The sequence below is a fragment of the Saccostrea echinata genome, unplaced genomic scaffold (assembly GCF_033153115.1).
Source record: "Saccostrea echinata isolate AGI-Se365-2 ecotype Australia unplaced genomic scaffold, CSIRO_AGI_Sech_v1 ptg000016l, whole genome shotgun sequence".
In the NCBI taxonomy this organism is placed as follows: domain Eukaryota; kingdom Metazoa; phylum Mollusca; class Bivalvia; order Ostreida; family Ostreidae; genus Saccostrea; species Saccostrea echinata.
In genome coordinates, this window is record NW_026889765.1 from 29,645,168 (window position 1) to 29,669,221 (window position 24,054).

At 33.9% G+C, this 24,054-nt stretch overlaps 2 protein-coding genes across 2 annotated transcripts in view; both read right to left on the reverse strand.

Moving 5' to 3' along the window:
* The window catches only part of LOC133189114 (uncharacterized), a 94,272-nt gene that overhangs the window by 27,550 nt on the left and 42,668 nt on the right, over positions 1-24,054 (reverse strand). The window lies entirely within an intron of this gene.
* LOC133188653 (calpain-5-like) lies at positions 4,294-23,652 on the reverse strand. Its single transcript, XM_061324159.1, has 13 exons — positions 23,579-23,652; positions 20,791-20,965; positions 19,640-19,771; positions 18,534-18,742; positions 13,317-13,509; positions 12,599-12,795; positions 12,125-12,202; positions 10,411-10,591; positions 10,088-10,201; positions 8,735-8,937; positions 7,325-7,461; positions 7,060-7,196; positions 4,294-6,737 (listed from the first exon to the last, which is right to left on the reverse strand). Exons 2-13 carry the CDS (start codon positions 20,959-20,961, stop codon positions 6,558-6,560), a joined length of 1,932 nt encoding a protein of 643 aa, XP_061180143.1. The 5' UTR covers positions 20,962-20,965; positions 23,579-23,652; the 3' UTR covers positions 4,294-6,557.

The window sequence follows — 24,054 nt, forward strand, 5'->3', positions numbered from 1 at the left end:
CACAATCTGTATTCTACCATATAAAAGGTATAGTCTCCTTTCCCTGTATTTCGCGTACTACCATGTTGAAATGGAAAGTACCTATTTACTGTTTATAATAAACGTATATGTGTTTACAATAATATTATATCTTTGACTAATTTGGCTCAAATTTAGGAAACCAACTTATGAAATGAAATCGCGGAACTGCAAATATAAAATTTATGCTTTAAGCACACAAATTCATGGAAAAAACTTAAACGATGCATAGGAGATCCTGTTTACTTCACAACCAGTCTTTATGCATATATCATTTCATTATTTCAATTATGAATGTATTTTTAATATTTTACAGAATTATTTATCCCCTTCACTAGATACGCGGCACCTCTAGACCTAGTCTAGAGGTGTTAAACTCCTCTCATATAAGTGATAGTGAATAACAAAACAGTGGTTAAATAAAAAAATTTATTACAAAAGCAAATTAAAAAATATTAAAAATATACCCTGCATGCATAGCAACACCTCCAAATTTACACAGAAATAATAAATGCAATGCAATTACAACCGATAAAAAAAGGATTGATAAAATATAAAACTAACATTAAATAAATAAGCATATTCACCAATATACCCAATGTTTAAAATGAATTACTAGTACTCTATTCTGAAAGAAATCTATCCATTCACTAAGATCTCCAGTTTTATTCACCATTTAGCAGAAGAAAAAAACTGACATAAAAATACAGAAAAAATACCATGTTATACAGTAATTATTAATATTCCTCCAAAAAATGCTACATGTATGTCACAACCTTCAAGTTAATCCAACCATACGGTATATCTCAACTAAATTCAGGATTTTACTTGGAATTCTTTAAAAATAGTGACCAACAAATTTTTTAAAAAGTAATAAAATATTTTACACTGCTTCCATCTTCGTAAATTGATGTAAAATTAGTTAATTTTGTTGTACATTTTTTTTTTTTTTTTTTTTTTTGCACTGAGCTCAGGATCTGGAGAGAGAGGGGAGTCTTACAACACAGTTGTGGTGGTAAATTTTAACAGAAAAAATGAAAAATATCTTATAATCTGTAAATATATCTATGACTATATCAACAAAACTTAACAGAACTTTTCTATTTCTGGGCATTAAAAAGTAGGCGGCTAAGGCAGCTAAATTTGTGTTAAATTGTTATATGCACCATACACAAACATCACTAAAGACAATCAGATCTAGTACAACTCAGGAACAACAGAAACTTACATATACTGTTAGAAATAAATGGACGAAAGGTAAACTAAAATTATACATAAACTGTACATAAAAAATGAGTATTTTAAGATTCAAAGTACAAAAGAAGTACACATGAAAATATAAGATCTTTGGGGTTATCAGAAACTGGCAAATTCTAACAGAAATGAAATACATGTACATCTTAAAATTCTTTTTAAAGTAATGTCTTGCATTAACTGTTTAACAATTAATTACACTGTACTATTACTTCATATTTTTGACAAGATGTGTACATACAATCATGTACTTCATAATCAGAAACAAATGACCACAATAAAAGATTTGTGTAGGATATACATGGATGGACAATGACGCAACTCTGCAGTCAGTTTTCACCATGCTTGAGTATGCATTTGTCTTTGTCAACTGATCACAATAAAAGAATTAAAACACATTGTCTATTTCACTTGCTTCATAACTGCAACAAAAGAGCCATAGGTCATAACGCTCACCTGAGTAATTTAGCCTTGCTATTCCTCCTTAGATTTTAGAAAGATTGTTATTTTTCTATGAAAAATTCTGACCCCATTTTCTTGTCTCAAAGGACTGACTCCACAACTGGGGATGCTTCATTATAGTCCCATGTAAAACTTTGTTCCCCTATTGTGGCCAAACCCTAATCCCCAGGAGCCATGATTTGAATAATTTAGGCTCTACATAATAATAAGAAGATTTTACATGAGGTTCATCTTTTCTCATCAAGTGGTTCTTGAGAAGAAGATTTTTAAAGATTTTTTTCCCTGATGTATTTTAATGTAAAACATTGATCCCATATTGTGGCCCAACCTAGCCTCAGGGGCCACGATTTGAACAAATTTTAACTTAAACTACCTCACAAAGCTTTCAAGCAAGTTTCATATTTTCTAATCCAGTGGTTCTTGAGAGGAAGATTTTTAAAAGATTTTTTCCTATATATTTTAATGTAAACATTTGATCACTTATTGTGGCCCCACCCTACCCAAGGGTGGCTTAATTTGAAAAATTTAGAATCCACATGACCTCAGGAAGCTTTCACATAAGTTTCATCTTTTCTGGTCCAATTGGTCTTGAGAACAAGATTTTAAAAGATTTTTTTCCTATATATATTTCAAAGTAAAACTTTGATCCCCTCTTGTGGCCCCACCTTACCCCAGGGGCATGATTTGAACAATTTAAAATCTACACTACCCCAGAAAGCTTTCACATAAGTTTCACCTTTTCTGGTTGTGTGTTCTTAAAACGAGGATTTTTGAATGACCAACCCTGTTTTTACTTTCTCTTGATTATCCCCTTGGAAGGGAACTTGGTCCTTCATTTGCATAATGAAGAATCGATCCCCTAAAGGATGCTTTGTGCCAAATTTGGCCAAAATTGGCCCTGTGGTTCTTGAGAAGAAGTAAAAAATGTGAAAAGTTTACAGACGGACAAATTCCAGACAACGGGTGAAGAGAAAACCTCACAAATTTTCAGCTAAAGTGAGATAAGAACTGTGGTCATGCAAACAAATTCTATCTAGTCTGCAGTTGTTATAAACAAATGGTATTCATTAATAGAACAATACAGGTACTGGTATTAATTATTGGTTTTCAAAATACACAGTGTATGCAAAAACTATTTTATCTTGAAAAGGAAAAACTTTCTGGTCAGAAATTGTCAAAGACTACAAAATTAATTCCAATACAATAGATTCTTCAATATTTTGTAATTATCTAATTTCACTGAACTTTGAAATAAAAAAGTACAGCTCAAAAAGACAAACCTTTACTATAAACACTAGCTTTTGAGGGGGGAAAATGATACAGCATGATAATTCTGATTACCTCAAATTAAGCCATCTTGTCCAGAACACATGGAGAATCTTTGGGGTTAGGGGACAGACTTAAGTCTGCTATAAAAGGGAAAGATATTTTTCCAATTTCTGAGAAGGTTAAGAAGTTTACCTTTTCTTGATCAGTAATAGATATCATTTAGACAAAGTGACTAAATGTATTTAGTACACACGACTATTATTATAATATGATTAGAGGTTAAAAAAATCTACTATTTACAGCAAAAATCATGCAGTACTAATAAACATGGTTAGACCAAACCAATACATGGATACAATTAAACAATACCTTAGGTAGTACAACTTTACAAGAGGCCCATGGGCCACATCGCTCACCTGAGTAACTTTGGCCATGCTGTTCATTACCAGACTCCCCCCTTGTAATACCTATTGTGGCCCCACCCTCCCCCAGGGGCCATGATTTGAACAATTTAGAATCTACACTACCCCAGGATGCTTCCACATAAGTTTCAGTTTTTCTGGTCCAGTGGTTCTTGAGAGGATTTTTAAAGATTTTTCCTATATATTTCAATGTAAAACTTGGGATTCCCCCTATTGTGGCCCCGCCCTATCCCCTGGGTCATGATTTGAATAATTTAGAGTGTACACTACTTGAGGATGCTTCCACATAAGTTTCAGCTTTTCTGGCCCAGTGGTTCTTGAGAAGAAGATTTTTAAAGATTTTTCCTATATATTTCAATGTAAGACTTGTATTTCCTATTGTGGCCCCACCCTACCCCCGGGGGTCATGATTTGAACAATTTAGAATCTACACTACCCCAGGATGCTTCCACATAAGTTTCAGTTTTTCTGGCCCAGTGGTTCTTGAGAAGAAGATTTTTAAAGATTTTTCCTATATATTTCAATGTAAAACTTGTATTTCCTATTGTGGCCCCACCCTACCCCCGGGGGTCATGATTTGAACAAATTAGAATCTACACTACCCCAGGATGCTTCCACATAAGTTTCAGCTTTTCTGGCCCAGTGGTTCTTGAGAAGAAGATTTTTAAAGATTTTTCCTATATATTTCAATGTAAAACTTGTATTTCCTATTGTGGCCCCGCCCTACCCCCGGGGGTCATGATTTGAACAATTTAGAATCTACACTACCCCAGGATGCTTCCACATAAGTTTCAGCTTTTCTGGCCCAGTGGTTCTTGAGAAGAAGATTTTTAAAGATTTTTCCTATACATATTTCAATGTAAAACTTGGATTCCCTATTGTGGCCCCGCCCTACCCCCGGATGTCATGATTTAAACAATTTAGAATCTACACTACCCCAGGATGCTTCCACATAAGTTTCAGCTTTTCTGGCCCAGTGGTTCTTGAGAAGAAGTTTTTTAAAGATTTTTCCTATATATTTCAATGTAAAACTTGTATTTCCTATTGTGGCCCCGCCCTACCCCCGGGGTCATGATTTGAACAATTTAGAATCTACACTACCCCAGGATGCTTCCACATAAGTTTCAGTTTTTCTGGCCCAGTGGTTCTTGAGAAGAAGATTTTTAAAGATTTTTCCTATATATTTCAATGTAAAACTTGGATTCCCTATTGTGGCCCCGCCCTTCCCCCGGGGGTCATGATTTGAACAATTTAGAATCTACACTATCCCAGGATGCTTCCACATAAGTTTCAGCTTTTCTGGCCCAGTGGTTCTTGAGAAGAAGATTTTTAAAGATTTTTCCTATATATTTCAATGTAAAACTTGGATTCCCTATTGTGGCCCCGCCCTACCCCCGGGGGTCATGATTTTTACAATTTAGAATCTACACTACCCCAGGATGCTTCCACATAAGTTTCAGCTTTTCTGGCCCAGTGGTTCTTGAGAAGAAGATTTTTAAAGATTTTTCCTATATATTTCTATGTAAAACATTGATTCCCTATTGTGGCCCCGCCCTACCCCCGGGGGTCATGATTTGAACAATTTAGAATCTACACTACCCCAGGATGCTTCCATATAAGTTTCAGCTTTACTGGCCCTGTGGTTCTTGAGAAGAAGATTTTTTAATGACCCCACCCTATTTTTGTCTTCTCTTGATTATCTCCCCTTGTGAGGGGACTTGGCCCTTCATTTTAACAATTTAAATTCCCCTTCACCCAAGGATGCTTTGTACCAAGTTTGGTCAAAATTGGCCCAGTGGTTCTTGAGAAGAAGTCAAAAATGTGAAAAGTTTACAGACGGACGGACAGACAGACAGACAGACGGACAGACGGACGGACGGACGACGGACAAAATGTGATCAGAAAAGCTCACTTGAGCCTTCGGCTCAGGTGAGCTAATAAAAGTCTAATCGCTTGTATCAAATCATGGTTTTAGCAAAAAAACATAGTCCCTCTTATGAATTGTGCTGACTTTACCGGTATATCATAAGTGGGTATAATAGTTGTAATATATTAGATATTTACTTAAAACCTGTTCAAAGCAAATACATAATGTACTGTAAAGGTGGTTATATCAAAAAGGTTGAAAGTTTGACAATATCTGTACATCAGAAAAATGGCAATGGTCTGCTAGTATTTAACAATGTTCTTTGAAAAAGTCAGGAAATTTGCTAAGTGGAAACTAAAAAAAAATATAACCTATTGTTTAAATTTGTCAACTTTTTCTGAAGTTGATCTTATGATTTTAAAACAGCTTGGACAATTATAACTTAAAATCTAATTTTGTCAACTTTTTTAAAGTTGACCTCATGATTTCAAAACAGCTTTGAATCCATTCCATATTTGAAAAAATACTCAACAACTGCATTTCAACAACACTAATTCAAATAATATATCATTCAATTGCAAAATCCTATATACAAGCACAAGGTCCTTGTGAAATGTTTATAAAAATATAAAATCCCTTTCTTTTAAATCATACAAATGTTTCTCTTTGACTTAATTTATCTTGCTCATAAGCAAAAAAAAATATACTTTCTATTTAATTTGAAATGAGTTAAGGCAAGGTTTCCCAATGAGCATTCATATTCAATATTAGGGGTAAAATTTGAAAATCTATATTTTCACTTACTGCAAAATCATTTGGGGGGGGGGTGGGGGGGTTGTCAAATTCTTGTGATTTGGGAAAAATTATTGGTTCATAGAGTTTTAATTTTGTGGCTGAAGAAGCGTTCCCTTGATTTAAAATTTTAACATGTCCTGCATGACATGAATTTTTTCATTTCTTCATGAAAAAAAATGACATTTCAATTTTTTATTCCCATGAAAATTAGCGACTTCACAATAATTTTCCTTAAGTCATCATGGATGTTTGAATTTTGTCTAAACTGTGTAAATAATACCCCTTTGAAATATAAATTATTTTCTATGTCTTGAATTTCTGGCTTTGTAGAGATTGCAAATGTAGTGAAAAATTTACTCCTTGACCTTAATATATTTTTCCCCATACAGTACACAGCTTCCTCACCACTTCATTAAGCATAGGAGAGGTGCAAAACTAAAATGTTCTTTCATTTGACTTAACATTAGACATTACACAGCTAAAAGGTTCCTGCTTTGGGTGATCTTGATGACTAATTTTCCTGGTTTCTTCTCTCCATTTTTACCCCTCCCCACAAGTTCAAGAGACTGGATGTTGTCATTGAAATCAGCAGTACTTGTGAACACATGCTTTCCTAGGTACGAGTCTCTGATGACATTGCTATTCCAAATCTGTAAGAAGAAAACAACGTAGAGGGATGACAAAAACAAGCTATCTTCCTATTCACAATTCTTCATGAAGAATTCCACATAGGAATTATTTAAAAATTGATCCCAAATTTTAGCAATGGGTGAGCATAGTATCGGGGCTTCAAAAAGATACAGGATTTTAATTAAATATTCTATCAAATTTTTCTCCATCAAATATTGTAGCTGGTACAACCATAATTTCAGCCAGGTAAAAGTACCAGATACCAACACATTTTGAAAGGCCCGAAGTATCCTAACCATTTCAAAAGTGCAAAGAAAAATGCTGGCATATAGTGTACAGTACCTGAATCTTAATGGGTTTCCTCATATTTCTCCTGTAGAAAATAGCTGACTCATTCCACTCAGGATTTATTGTGTCATCTACAGTCCGAGTCCGAACTTTTTCTCTCTCGCATGATATAATGCAGTATGGATCAGCTCCTTGATAATAAAAATCAAAAATATATCCCCAAATAATTCATTTGATACACCCATTTCTCTTTCAACTTTCATATTATGTGTAAAAAGTCATTCATACACCTATTGACCCACATATTTCTGAAAAATACCTGAAGCCACATCCTGTCTCTCCAGCCCCTCTGCCTTTAGTATCTGGATCTGGGTCACAAGTCTCGCTCCACCTCCAAAACAGCAGCAACAGCAGTAATTCAGACATCCCTTTCCAGGCTTATCTAAAGTCAACTCCCTAAAGATTGGATAAAGCATATGTAGATTGTTTCTTCAAGTATAAAAACTTTAATTTAAAAAAAAAAAAACAAGAGATGTTTGCGAAACACATTCCCCCCCCCCCCCCCCAATAATTGGAATTTTAGTCCAAGGGGCATAACTCTGTCAAAAATTGCTCGATTGTAGCCAAAACAGAACTTGACCTAGATATTTTTATGATAAATCTGTATACCAAATTTCATTTATGTGCAACCTCTGCGAAGAAAATGAACGGAAACTGTTGGTGGACCTACATGTATAGACAGACCAACCGACAGACAGCAGCAAAGCAATATGCCCTCCTTTCTTCAAAGGGGGACATAAAAATCACCTCAAAAGGGTTCAACTAAAAAGTTGCTTGTAAACACTTCATAATTCATACAAGAGAAGCAAAGCTGTAACCTTTGTTTCATTAGAATCCATGAATATAAAATGCCTAAAATTTGATATATAGAGTTAAACAGGATATTTTTTTCATATTATGATATTATGACCAATTTTTAATGTACTGCTTTATACATGTATTTTGTTACATTCCTAATGAACCCATTTTTTTCGGATCAAAATGTCAAAGATCATCAAAGATAACATTTTTTCTGCTTTTCTGCTATAACCAAAGGTTTTGGTTGAATATCTTTTATGTTGACTCAATGAATCAATGAATCTGAAACTCGATCAGAATTAAGAGAAGTCATGTTCTGGAGTGTAAAAAGCACCCAAATGTGCAATAGACACAGAATTTGCTTACATGTTGGTAATCAACCTAGACAAACACAATGTGTCTTGTAGTGCAAACCTTATGACAAAACCTAACAGAGTCCGGTTTATTCTAGAAAATAAACTACTTTTCTTTACATCAACAATTATTTTTATCTGTAGATTTAATTGCTTACAATTTTTTTTTGTCTCGGACAACAATTTTGTGCATAAACTGACTTTGATTGCTTTATCTTTTGTTTGGAATTCATCTTGGGGTAGATTTTCATTAACTTTCATCAAGATACAATTTGAAATACAGTATGAGAGAGTTGTATTCCTTTTTACTCCTTCCAAAAGAAAATGAAAATGTGAAAAGTTTACAGATGGATAGATGAACAGACCACAAAATGTGATCAGAAAAGTTCCCGAGTTTTCGCCTCAGGTGAGCTGAACATACAATGATTGTCTATTTGGTTATTTTCTCCCCATCATTCTATGCTACTTAGAATAAAAAAAATTTGTTATACCAAGCTTTTTAAAAATGGCTTACTTACTGGAAATTATTGGCTGAACTAGAGTACATCCTAAAGAGGAACTCCCCCTCAATATTTGGGTCAAATGTGCAGACGATAGCCACATAGCGCCCTGCTTTGAGGGCTGGCTGTAGAAATATTGACCTGCTGTTTTTGAAGGCACTGGATTCCATAAAAGTCTGCTTGGTGTGATTATGAATCCTGCATCTTCTATTTTTCTCAACCTAGAATATTTAATAATGAGTTGTGAAAGTTGATTGCTACATGCACCATACAACACACAACCTGTTTTCCATAGAGAAAATTTTTCTCTTGTTTATAGCAATGGTAATTGTATAAGAACAGTACTGTAATTCTCTTAAACAGCAAGCCTCATTTGATGTACCAAAAAAGTCTTTTTTCAACAATGCCCCACCTAACAACAAAATATCAAACACAATTTTACTATGCATGACCACACAATCAAATGAGGTCACTGTAATCTACTTTTACCATCAAAACACACTAACCCCAAATTACAAATATTAACTCATGTTTGATGATTCCAGACTTAAAAACTGTGCATGATACAAACACATAAACGCTAACAGAGGGATGGACAAACACAAGGCTTGCTGTTCTTATAAGAAGAGTTTAAAAGATTTTCTTTATATATTCCTTTGTGAATCTTTAACCACAACTGTGGCTTTATCCTTGCCACAGGGAAATCATAATCTTCATTACATGCTTTTATAACAATTTGACTTATCCTGAACTCATCTTTTTCTTTCTATATTTTCTATGTAACACTTGGACATGTGTATTGAAGTCCAATTATATTTGGGGACCATATTCATGATTTAAATAGATCCGATTCTTCACTTCATGGATTGTTTGAATATAATATTATTAATGCAAGACTAATTTTGGTCTGGCTATTTCTGAGATATTTAAAGATATACTCTTATATCATCCTACGAAAATTTTGACCCCCAAGTGTGATCCAGCCTGGTCTTAAAAGCACTGATTTGAATTTGAATCAAAATTCAATAGGAAGGTTTTTTCTTAATTTAAGTCTTATCTTTTCTGGTTCTTGGTTCATGAAAGGATGATGACCCTAGGCTACTTTCACTATTTTTTATAATTTTATCTTGAGAATTGATTTTAGTCCTTCACCTGAACACCTTGAAGAACCTTTTATCCAATGATATTTTGTGCCAAACTTGGTAGAAACTGGTCCTGTGGTTCTGTGTTTACGTTGAACCCAAATTAAGAAAAATTAACAGACAGCAAAAGACAAATGCCATACAAAAGGATGTTGACAAATTCTGATCAGAAAAGCTCACTTGAGTCTTTGCCTCAGATGTCTCAGAGGAAGTTTTCAGTGCTAATGACCTTAAAAATAGAGAATCCAATAGTTTTCTCCTGATCTCCTGTAGCTGTCCGGCTAGTTTTCTGTAGCAAGTGAAACAATGGCTCATCGTCATCCTCTGTGATATCAAAACGAAACTGAAAATAAATCACAGATATATGAAATAAAAATCATAAAATAATACACTACAATATTCAATCTTTGTACTCCAAACTATCAATTTTTTTCACCTTAATATACATCTGTGGTTTAAGCAAGTTTAAGATCTTTGTTGTCAAATGAGATTTCTTTAGGAGATGACCATTCTAATTGGTTGTAATGATACATTAAAACAAAATTGCAGTACCTGTGGATTCTTGGTGAATGTTTCCTTATGATTAATGCAGCCCCCAGCTCTCCCTGGAGTTTTCCACGCCCCGTGGGCTAGTCCCTCATGCCAGGTTTTACTTAGTGAAAACATAGAGGTATTGACAACTCGACAAATGGCTGTCTGTACAAAGTACTTGCAATAGTCATCAAATGTCATCCTGGTATACAAAGAAACAAAAATCGTATGGGTCACAGTAAGAAATCAAATATACATGCAGTGCTAAAATGAGCTTAAATTTAATTCTTTTGAGGAGAACAGTTTCAAGAACTGACAATGAATTAAATTTTTTAATCAAAAAAATTCAACCAGGCTTATAAGTGATGAAATTGCAGAAATGTAAGAAATTGGAATTATAATCTAAACTGTAGTGATTTGGTAAAAAATTACAATTTGATGTTAAGAATATTAAAATGTTATGCCAGATATACATTTACAAGATACAGGCAACACCAGGCAGGTTAGTTTCTAACATAGACAGAGAACTTTTTTTTCTAAAAAAAAGCTTTGTTAATTAACAAAAGTAACTAGAAAACTGACCAGTCAGCAAGGGCCCCGCGAGGGGTAGAAATATAAGGGTGCAGCTAAAAGAATGAGAATTTTAAATGATTACAAAAATTTAAAATATATGAAGAAGAATATGCAATAACAACTGTATTTATAAAATTTCAAGATAATTCCTAAATATCCAACAACCTGTAAAGAGTATCCCTGTATTTACATAAGGCAGTAAAAAACAACACATCTATAATAACTCAATTAAATGTATATTTAAACAAGAATACAGCATGTGTTTTCAAATATCACCCAGGCTTGACCTTAACTTCAAAACAAACATCAGTTGCAGACAAAGGTTAATTTATCTTAAAGTGACAACTAAAGATAAGCCTGGAAAATCTTCTGCCCCAGACACGATAATTAATTGTACTGCTCTCTTATCCTTTTCTTCCAAGTTTACAATCAGAACTCTTTCAGTAATGATAGAATGAGATTATTATTGGACTACCCATTATAATTAATAGATTTCTTGAATTTACATATGACAGCCAAAAAAAAAATGAATAAATAAATAAAATAAATAAATAAAAACAAAAAAATTAAAAAAAAAACAACATATCATTATGTTTATCTTGTTTTTAGAATTCAATAAAATCATAACTCATTGTATATTTTACCAAAATAAAGTATGAACATTATTTAAATCCACATTTCAGAGAATGTAAACATCATTCAGAATTGACCTTAACTTCAAAACAAACTTCATTTGCAGACACAGGTGTTAATTAATCTCAATTTGACAGAAACAGATAATGCTTTGGATTTTCTTCAAGAGGAAAGTTAATTAATCCCATGGGACTAGTTGCAGCTTTCATGGTTTACATTAGGAACATTCTCAGCAGTTATCTCTCTTTGCCCTGGCATTCATTCTAATGTAAAGTTAAGGAATCTACCCCACCACCCCAGCTCCAAATTGGATGACATAGAGAACCAAACTTAGCATCAAAATATGTCTTACTGCCTCTTCAACCAACATACCAAATTTGAACTTAATTGGTCAACTACAAAAAAAGTTATTAGAAAAAAACAGAAAATTTGTGGATGGAAGAATGACAGACGGACAGACAGACAGACAGACAGACAGACAGAGTGATTACTATAGGGCACCCGCAAATCCTTGCAGGGCCCTAATTACCAAAATTCTCCATCCTCTTCAAAAGTAAGGCCAATTTTATCTCTGTCATCTTTTGAAATCTTCTGCCATTCAGGTGACCTACAAGAAAAACAAAAAAAAATTTTTTCTTATACTAGCTGATCTTCATTATAGATTCCGGGAAAGCAAGAATACCAAAAGATGCAAGTCTACATTTTGTCCCATTGCACCTTCATTTACTTTACTTTTTTCCTATATCATTAACAACCTTTTTCAGCACTGCAAATTGTTTTGTCTTTCTTCCAAAGTTTATAAAGGCCACAAGTGGAAAAGTAAGCAAAAGACAAACAGATGTAAAGATAAACTGTTTTTTAAGCTTTTCAATAAACATGTGTTCTTCAAAATACCCAATTACAATGTTTCTGATATTGAGAATATAATACATATACATTGTACATTCAGTATACCAGATGACAAATTATTTCAATAGTAACAGATCCACACCCTGTCACTCACCCATCACTGAAAGCCCCATTCCATTCTCCTTGTCCCCAAGGATTCCGCAGACGAATCATGGCAATTTTCTCTGTCTTGAAAAAGCTGAAGAGTCCAGAACCCTCCAGAGGAACATTTTTGACAGCTGTGACCCCATAGGCATGACCTTTGACCAGACCAGTTTCTGTTGCAGCCTCCATTTCTTCTGAGGACTCTGCCTACAATAAAAGAGATAAAAATGTATAAATGATTGTAAATTTCTTATTGTCTGCTTCCTAAAATTTTATTATTTAGCCATGTTGAATAATTGATCTGTAATACATTTTTGACCTTTCACATCCGCAAACAATTAATGCCTTTTAAATTAGCTCAGACTCAGTTATGTTGGCGAGATAATGCTATCTTTGAATTCTCCCCATTTTAAATTTGTCCACTTGCAACAAGGGTGAAACAGGCGAAAAGAAAAGAAGGGCAAAAAAAAATTCCCTGTATACAGTAATATCTTTAGTTTCTATTTCATTATCATGTGTACAAGGAACCATATATGGATACATATCTTGATCAACTTACGAAACAACTCCACTTCAGAGAGATAAATATTGAGAATAAGAATTGATATCAAGTTGTACTTATTTTAATTCAAAGGAATAGATACTGTAGATACATTCTGTATGCAGTTATTTTAACTTACAGGAATTTATAGTGTGGATAAATTCTTAATACATTTAATTAAACTTACAGGAATTGATGCTGCCATTAATGCTTTTCTGCCTGCTTCCTTCTGCATCCGGGCAAACAGCGTGGCTCTCTCTTGTGCGTCATTAGCTAAGTTCATTTTAACCATGTCCAGAGTGACCGACACTCCTCCCGTAAAATCCTCCAAAGCCTCATTTAACTCCCCCCCATCCAGGGCCTCATAGCATCCAAATAACCTGATCAAGATGAATTTAAGGAATTAAATTACAACTGTGTGTCATGTTTATAGCAAACATAATCTATAATAGTATTGTGTTTTAGAATTCAAAATATATTTAGTATATTGTGGAGAGGACGTATATAGGCAATGCCTGCTGTCCAATCTTTTTTATGTGTAAATCATAATAAAATATTGTTTAAAACGGACAATCAAAATTTCATTAGTTGGTGGGGACATAATTTGGTGAGTAACTTGTATACAGAAGATTCGATGAACCAATATGTTGACAAAGTTATGCATATGGAAAACTTGTGAGTTAACCTAGGGTGACCCATGAAATCAACAAACATTAGTCCCCCACAAGCAATGATGATTCCACAGTTCATGTATATACATGTTTATTTTTTTGACATCACAAAAATTATTCAAATGAATATTCATTGGAAATAAACTTTCAATCAATTTTGTAGAAATATAGGTCTGTTGATAAATATATATATTTTCAATGAATTTAAATTTCTAAGTGACAATAACCTTATTGGTTATGGAGAAAATTTGAATTTATCAACAGAACCCACAGACCTTAATGCGTTCATTTTGCGAGCCAAATTCTCTGACATACTTATTCATCTTTCAAGTGTGTACCATTACATTAACCATTGTGAAGGGAGACTGAGTTAAAAATTCTAAGAGCCAGCTTACAAATTGTGCAAAAATTGCATATCTTGTCAAATTCATTGTTCTCTTTCATGAAGGGAAACAATGAAAACTATTGCAGCTTTGCTAGGATTCTATTTCCAAGAGATGGTCCTTCGGATGAGACCGTATAAACCGAGGTCCCATGTCGCAGTAGGTGTTGGCACGAAAAAGACCCCTCACTGCTCAATGGCCGTAAGTGCCGAGTATAGGACAAAATTTGCAGCTCTCCACCGGCAAGTGGTGGCGTCTCCATATGAAAGAAAAATTCTCGAGAGGGACATTAAACAACAAACAAACAAACAAACAAAACAAAATTTCCAAGAGAAATAATCAGTCTAGTTAATTTGAGTGTCTGCTTTGGTAACTGAAGTTAAAGTTACATAATAAGTCGAAATCATGTGTTTCCCTTTAAGATGATTGTAACATAAAACAAAAGATTTATGTGAAATATGAATAAAGCGAAGTTTTGACAACTCAACTGCATTGTACAGCAAGAAAAGAAATGCAAAATGTAAGTGCTGGAAAAACAAAGGTTGTACCTATCACTAAGTTGTTATCGTCAATTTCAACAATGTCAACGTCACTTGTCTTTTATTTTTAGCGTGAAACTTGTAAACAACATTGAATTGGAGCAAGCAAAAGTGAGGAATAATTTCTGATCATCTTTATTGAAGATTGTATCAAAATCCTCGGTCATCTGACATTTATATCTATGGAATTGACACCATGGTAAATTCCTCGACTTTTCTTCGATGCGTACAATAAAGAGGAAGGAGCGAAGCAATATTTTTGTGTTGGGGCAAACTAAAAGCATTTTTACTTTTTATTTTTCTCCATAAAAGTAGATTTTTTAGGTTCTGAAACCTATAATTTTCCCAAACCTAATATCTTCAAGAATTGAAAAAAATTTGCATGTGTTAAGCAAAAATTCTACTTTGGTCAATTTTCCCTTTTTTCCGTCACGCAGGGTTCGACACGTTAGTCCATTAGTCTCAGACTAATACATTTTCATTCGGACTAATAAAATCTGTGACTTGTTAGTCCGAGCGGACAAATAAAAATTTCTGGAAAACAATATGAATAAATTACCGATGTCTGATTCTCGACAACTTTTACTAGAAAACCCCACATTTATTTTTAGGTTTCTAGCTTTTGGCGGGCAATTCAGAGTCAATTCAGAGCTTTATTTTTCGATTGATCGATATGAAGTAAAAGATTATAGCGATCATGATTTAGTATGACACTTTAAAGAAAGATGTTGGACGTTTTGAATGTAATGTAAAAAAAAAAAAAAAAAAAAAAAAAAACAAGAGGCCCATGGGCCTTGAATCGCTCTTCTGATTAACTGTACAACCTATCACTTCTATTTGAAGCCTCGAAGTATCCTGTATATTTACATAAACCCTTGAAATTCCAATTCACACTCTGAGAACCCAAGATGATTCTAAGCCAATTAGTACCTGAGAGTTGCTCATGGTGACCTACTTATCACTTGTCATTCTCTGAGGACCCATCAACTAAGTTTGATGACTCTAAGCCAATTAATACCTAAAATATTTTTTAAAATTATAATCATAAAATTTTATAAGTAGGTCAAAGTAACGTACTTTTCAATTGTTTTACTCCAAGGACCCAAGATGCATCAACTGACAAAGTTTGATGATTCTAAGCCAATTAGTACCTGTAATATTTAATTAAAGCCATAAATTTTCAAAAGTAGGTCACCGTGACCTACTTTTCAGTTGCTGTACTCCGAGGACCAAAGATACATCGACTGACAAAGTTTGATGATTCTAGCCAATAAGTACCCAAAATATTTAATTACAGCCATAAATTTTCAAAAGTAGGTCACAGTGACCTACTTTTCAGTCAACCTACTCCGAGGACCAAAGATGCATCAACTGACAAATTTTGACGATTCTAAGCCAAATAATTCCTGAAAATATTAAATACAGCCATAAAATTTCAAAAGTAGGTCACCGTGACCTACTTTTCAGTTGTTGTACTCCGAGGACCCAAGATGCATCAACTGACAAAGTTTAATGATTCTAAGCCAATTAGTACCCGAAATATTTGATTAAAGCCATAAATTTTCAAAAGTAGGTCACCGTGACCTACTTTTCAGTTGTTGTACTCCGAGGACCCATGACGCATAAACTGACAAAGTTTTATGATTCTAAGCCAATTAGTACCCGAAATATTTTATTAAAGCCATAAATTTTCCGAAAGTAGGTCACGGTGACCTACTTTTTAGTCGACCTACTCCGAAGACCCATGACGCATCAACTGACAAAGTTTGATGATTCTAAGCCAATTAGTACCCGAAATATTTAATTAAAGCCATAAATTTTCAAAAGTAGGTCATGGTGACCTATTTTTAGTCGATCTACTCTGAAGACCCAAGATGCATCAACTGACAAAGTTTGATGATTCTAAGCCAATTAGTACCCGAAATATTTAATTAACGCCATAAATTTTCAAAAGTAGGTCACTGTGACCTACTTTTTAGTCGACCTTCCCCGAAGACCCAAGATGCATCAACTGACAAAGCTTGATGATTCTAAGCCAATTAGTACCCGAAATATTTGATTAAAGCCATAAATTTTCAAAAGTAGGTCACCGTGACCTACTTTTCAGTTGTTGTACTCCGAGGACCCATGACGCATAAACTGACAAAGCTTGATGATTCTAAGCCAATTAGTACCCGAAATATTTTATTAAAGCCATAAATTTTCCGAAAGTAGGTCACGGTGACCTACTTTTCAGTCCACCTACTCCGAAGACCCATGACGCATCAACTGACAAAGTTTGATGATTCTAAGCCAATTAGTACCCGAAATATTTAATTAAAGCCATAAATTTTCAAAAGTAGGTCACTGTGACCTACTTTTTAGTCGACCTTCCCCGAAGACCCAAGATGCATCAACTGACAATGTTTGATGATTCTAAGCCAATTAGTACCTGAAATATTTAATTATAGTCATATAAATTGAAAAGTAGGTCACGGTGACCTACTTTTCAGTTGACCTTTTTTGAGGACCCAAGATGCATCAACTTACAAAGTTTTATGATCATAGGACTTAAAATGTCCAAATTATGCCTCTAAAATGCTTTGAAATCGAATGCCTGCAAAGTTCAAAAAGTAGGTCACTGTGACCTACTTTTTAATAATTATGTTTTTTGGCCCCAAGATGCATCATCTTACAAGATTTAATGATTCTAAGCCTCCCCTTATTCGAATTAATGACCTTAATTGTTTTAAAAAAGATTAGCCATTAAATTCAAAAAGTAGGTCAAGGTGACCTACTTTTTACTTGACGTACTTTGAGGACCCAAGATGCATCAACTGACAAAGTTTGATGATCATAGGCCTTAAATTGTTCAAAATATGCCTCTAAATCATTTTGAAAAAGAATGGCCGCAAAATTTAAAAAGTAGGTCACCGTGACCTACTTTTGAGTCAACATGATATGAGGTCCTTAGATGCACCAACTGACAAGATTTGATGATCCTAGTCCTTATAGTAAGCAAAATATCAACATTTTAATAAAATGTAATTTTTGGTCAACTTTGAAGTGACCTTGAGACCACGCCCTTTGCCCCAGGGTAAATCCCCGTGCAAATTTTAATCTACAACATATCCTCATCCTTTTGTGTAAGTTTGGTGATAATCTGCCCAGTGGTTCTTGAGAAGAAGATTTTTTAGCAACCAGTACTTTTGTTTCTATTTTCCTAATTATCTCCCCTTGTTAAAGGGTCACAACCCCAGTTTTAGTATAAAAGGGAGCCCTTGGGCCAAGGATACCCTGTGACAAATTTGACAATAATTGGCCAAGGGGTTCTTGAGTTATGGCCCATATTCTAAAAAGTTTACGCACACCGCACAAATGGCCATAGCATTAGCTCTTTGAGCCTTTGGCTCAGAAGAGCTAAAAAAAAAGAAAACGAGATCGGTTGATCGATTTGAATGAATCTGTGGAACAATATATTTCACGTAAATGCTTTGTTTATTTCAAAAAAAGTATAAAACGTATATTAATTGTCACGTTAAATTAATGTCTACAAACAATTTTTTTGACGGACTCATAAAATCGCGTGCGGACTAGTAAAAGTAAAGAAGCACTAGTCCGGCCGGACTAAAGCCTTAAAAAGTTAGTGTCGAACCCTGTCACGGTGTCTCTTTAATTAACGTACTAGTATAATTCACGAATCTCGCAAACAGATTAACATAAAGAATTCAATATATACACATAGTTAAATCAAATTTCTTTGCTTTCATTGTGCACAATTTTTCAAATTAAATATCAAATAAAAATTCATCTAACATGTTTAACATGTTACTTTGCATAAGCTTTCTCCAGTAAAGCACTCCAGAACTCATTTTTGGTTTGAGAGTGAATATAGATGAGTTCATCATTGATAGTGGGCAGGAAGTCGTCAATGACAACATCAGTCCACTTCCCATATCGCCAGAACCGAAAATGGAAGATTCCCTGGTAGTTGTCTGGCTTATTCTCATCCCATTCTTGCTCCTCAGCATCTGGTATCACCTGTAAGTAAGACACTGTAAGTGTATTTTATTTGGCATGTGTGCTATTTGGCGGAAATTGATTTTTCAACAAGTTTGCTTAGATTTGATTCAGTGCTTTCTGAATGCTTTATATGAATATATATACTCAAGACATTTTGTGGAAACATTTTCCATGAAAGGCACTAAATAGAATACACAGCCAAATGTAATGTTTTGCAGTAAGTTAATAAACTGAAATGATTGTTTAGAATAAAACCCTATCTTTGTGCTATATGTATGCCCCCCCTTCCACCCCTATATTCATCTACTTATGCATTGACAACCTCATCTGTCTAAGCCAACTACTCTTTTTTCAATATCAATTTAAATATAAAATGAAAAGGTTATGTAAAATTGATATGGCATTTAGTTTTCTAAATTAATTTTTAATGAAGATTCTGCACATTCACTGTAACAAGATAGGATTTAAAAAAAATTGAAATGCATGAAGGCAAGAAAACGCAAACACATATTTAAATCAATGTTGCAGCTGTTGTAGGAAAACTAACAAGCAGGTCATGTAAATTTCTTAGAGAACTGCAATAGCTGCGACGTTAATTCCTGCCCTAACAAACAAAGAAAGACATTCTATTGTTTACATTTATATCTATATAAAAAATCATATAAAGCAGGATTAAGAACTTTAAGCATGTTAAGTAAGAAATAAGGGATCATTTTAAAACTTTTATCGGGATGTAAATACAGTTTGCATGGTCATTTTATCAAATTCCATGAAGCCCAAAGGGCTTTATGGAAGATTTGATCACAAACCAACCTGTATGTGTTAAAGAAACAATATAATAGCAAATCAATCAAGTGTTTAACATCATTGAGGCTATAATAAATATTCTACCGTGAGTCAGTGACCTTGACCTACTTTATGCCAGATGTCCTTGTGAATAGCCAGACAGGATGAAGCAGCCACAAACCAACAGTTTCCTAGGCGACCCTGCTTAACATCACCAGAACTAGTTCCCTCAACAAAAAACTTTGGGTTTTCACAAATTTGCTGAAAACAAATATTAAAGGTTATGTAGCATAGTTATATTTGTCTTTAATATTTATTATTTACATTTTCTTATTTTGTAGATTTAGTTTGTTTTCAATGTTTTATTTACATTCTTTCAAATAGATTGTTTTATGGATGAGTAGACCCTAGCTGCTCTGAACTGTTAATCTGACCTTGGTTAAGTTCAGGGGGAGTTTAAGAAGGAATAAAAGGAGTCAATTGATGATATAAAAGCTAGGGCTAATTTAATAATTAGTTATTGTATTATTTATTGGTTTTGGTTTACCTTTGGAATGATTCATTATGCTATTTCTGATTTATATGAATTTTACTATAGTCTTTCTACTTCTCATTGATTACAATTTTTGGTGCTTTTGATTCATTTAATATTTTGGATTAATTGGATTATATTTAACTTTACTTTGGGATTTCAATAAACATCTTTAACCTGTTATTGCATCTTATTACAAAGAGGAGGAACTTATGGAATTATATACATACAAGGGCTACTATATGGAATTATTGACATTAGATTTTAGGCTTCCAAAATATTACATAAAATGAGTTAATAACTCAGATTTCAATTTTTTTTATGTGATGGATTGATCTTGCTTGTTGTGTTGGATTGGAATTTGTAACTTGTGATTTAAATTTCACGGTGATGGAGTCGGTCTGATTCATAAATGTTAACTTGAATAAAATTGGAATAGACATCAGTTGTATAACTCTTTTTTTAAGCCCTCAAAATCATTAAGAAATAAACTTGAAACTTAGCCATCAATGATTCATTTGAACAACATCATAGAATGGAGAAATTTAAAGAAAATGCACAACATCTGGTCTAATTCAACAGGTTTTCTGCTTCATTATTAACAAAAGTAGTCAATTTCATATCATATATTTCTATACAAATCAAATGTGACTATTTCATGGGTCTAGCATTGTTTTAAATACATGTTATAATATACCCGGTAATACATTTTTAGATTTTGATAAAGTAAAAGTGATGTAGGTATTACTTTAGGCCTCTTCCAGACCACATTAGCAAGTTTTGCCTGGGAATAGAACAGCGAGCGATCGTCTGGTGGAAACTCCAGGTCTATAAACAAAGCTCCCTTGTCCTTGGCTTCTTTCTTGAGTTTTTCATAGTTCTGTCCTTTGTAAGTTTGAACAGAACCAAAACAAGGCATTTTCCTGTATGAATAAAAATAAAAAATAAATTAGAATGGCAATACCTTACAAAATCATTATCTTTAATTAGTGAACTTAATAACTAAGGTTTCATTTGAAAAAAATTAATTTTAGAAATCAGAATTTCAAGGTAAGGCCATAATAAAAAAAATCCTAGATTCTCATCCCCGCCCTGGTAAGTAGCATTTGCTGTAGAGTCGCAGTGTAAGGAGTTGATCTTTAGGTCACCGGTACAAATCCCACTGTGGGAAGACTGGTCCTTAAAGAACTATGCACGCTAACTCTTGATTCCAGCCTACACATTACACCAATTTAATTCAATACTAATGGCAATTTGGCCATAAAATCTTTGTTGCTTGCAAAGAAGAGTTCAATGGTAATTGATTAATAATTTTAATACCAGTGTTAAATAGTTAATTACTCTTAATTCTAGCTCTTTCTATAAGGGGGTAGACCATGTTTTCCATTGAAATCAGGCTTGAAAGCACCAGCATATTTTAAAATATTCTTGGATATGGATAAACGTTCTTTAAATCTTTCCTTATGTTTAACACATATAAAATTAAACATATGTAACTGATAAAATATGTTTGAGCTGTAAACCTCTTCGACATTGGTGAAAAAATGAGCATTTTTGTCGTGTTTTGTCTGTAAACATGTCCCCCCCCCCCCCCCAGTGAAACACAGAAAGCTTTGGTGTGAATTAATTTGTGAAATAACAATCCATATTACCTGTAAAAAAGAATTTTTGTTTCATGGGGGGGGGGGGGGGGGGAGTAAGATGTTTTAATAATATTTTCCGTTTTCCACTGATTTCTAATGTGAAAAACACACGTTTTACCAAATTTATAGTTATCGCTCTTTGTTTTCCCAAATAAGTAGTGTTTTATGAAAATTCATATAAATATCTATATAGATATGAAAAATCATTCAAATATGTTAACTTTTGAAAATTGACTTGGAAGTAGGCGAGAGAACAATACTATTGTTGTTTGCAATTCTTTGGATAAGACCGTATAAACTGAGTTCCTGTGTTGCAGTAGATGCTGGCATGAAAAATAGGGCTGTCACGGTTCCAAAATTTTTCGGGTCGGGTCAGTTCTGTAAATTTTTGGTTTGCTTTCGGGTTTTTGGTTCAGTTATTTTCATCTATTTCAAACCTTAATTTCATGAATTTAACTTGAAAAATCTTTATTTGTTACGTTAAGTTCACCTTGAAAACAAGTTCTAACCATGTTAACGTTTTGATATTGGTGTTTAACACTTCTTGGCCGACTATTAGCCACAACCTGACTATTCTTGCTTGTTTTGATAATTAACTAATCCTTTTGTGACAAGTGTTTTGTTACGATCAAAATAAAGCAGATTTTAGTTGTGATGTTTACTTATCCTGTTATCGTCATCTTTCTTTGGATTTCTATGCCATTTTTTGTTTAAAACATATTCTAATATATAAACAAGATGTCCCCGAACCGAAACCGAACCAAACAACTTGGACCGCAGTTTTCGGTTATTTCGGGGAACCGTGACAGCCCTAATGAAAAAGATCCCTTGCCAGTGTGACCCCCTATTTTACATTTCATTGGGACACATATTTAGGATTTTCTTTAGTAAAACGTGGACTTCTATAATATTGGGGGTACCTATCTTTTCTCCACAACTTTTCCTAGGGATGTTTCACTTTATCAGTGTACCAGTGATTTTTTTATTGCACGATATGTATCATGATACGGAGACTAAAACCACATAATGAAAGTTCTGTCTCATTAAATTTTATTCAGTGGTAAAGGAGGAGTTGCCATTTAGAGACAGATACCCTCAATATTATAGAAAGAATGATGTGTTCATGTTTTGCTATGGGAACCCCAAATAAGAGATGAACAATACTTCTAATTAAGTAATAAAGATTTTGTGAAAGTTTCATTGAATTGCACACCCCATCACTCACCCCCTCCCCCAACTTGAAAAGTGGGGGAGGGTTATAGAAACATTTGTGAAAAACAGTATTCATTATTCTGAATAGCTTTCTCCCATCTAGCTATTTTAAGCTAGCAAAATCAAGAGATTGTGTCAGACCTCACCTGATCTCTGGACTCCATTGATCATATGCTGATCTGCCCAATATAATACAATCATGCATAGATCGCTATTACTCACAGAATATTTGGATATTTGAGAAACAAATTTAAAATTCGTGATATTCTTGCAGAAAAGCAAGTACATAAGGTGAATTAATATTGTTATATTTTTATTATTTATTTAATTTTTTGTGGCTTTTTTGATATATTTTACTGCTTTTTTTTGGATCCGCCCATCACAGTGGCATAAAAACGCCTCGCCCCTCCGCTCGTGGGCGTACACAAGAATTTGCGAAAAAGATGTTTTATTTCATGGGTTAGCCTCTCGCAAAAATACTTGTTCAAAAGAATTCTTGCTAGTAGATAAGTTGTATCCTTTATCAAATCATATTTATTTCTAAATATGAATCATGATAAAACTAAACCATGTCATGCTTTCAAATATCTATACCAATTAGTAAACAACCGGTGGAAGCTGGTATTTTGTTGCGAAACTAAAAACGCAAAATCTATACCGATAAATGTGGAATATTCTTACCTTCTATGTTGTTCGAACCTTCTTACGAATCAGTTGCTACATAGGCAGTAATTTGTTGCAATCAAAATGTTGCCACACTCGTCTGCCTGCCCACCCAATATTGAATATATTTTTTTTTTTTGACGGAAGCCGCGTTACCTGTTTTACCAGAAGGGCGACAACTCTAACTTATGCATGTAAAGGAAATGTGGTGGATCCAACAATAATTCGGGAAAATTTAAATTAAATATAACCTAATAAAAACAGAGTCAACAGTGGTCAAATGAATATATCGACTAAATCTGTTCATTAAATTATTATTTTCATGTTTCATTCTGGAAAAGGGGGTTGGGTTCAGGAGTGGGTACGGGATTTTTTTCCAAAGGGGGGGGGGGGGGTCCACGCCAGACTCGGAAATTTTTCTAAACAACTTGCCAAACCTGAAAAACGTATTTCGGGGTGGGGGTGGAAATGTAGGAGAAGAAACTTTCCTAAGT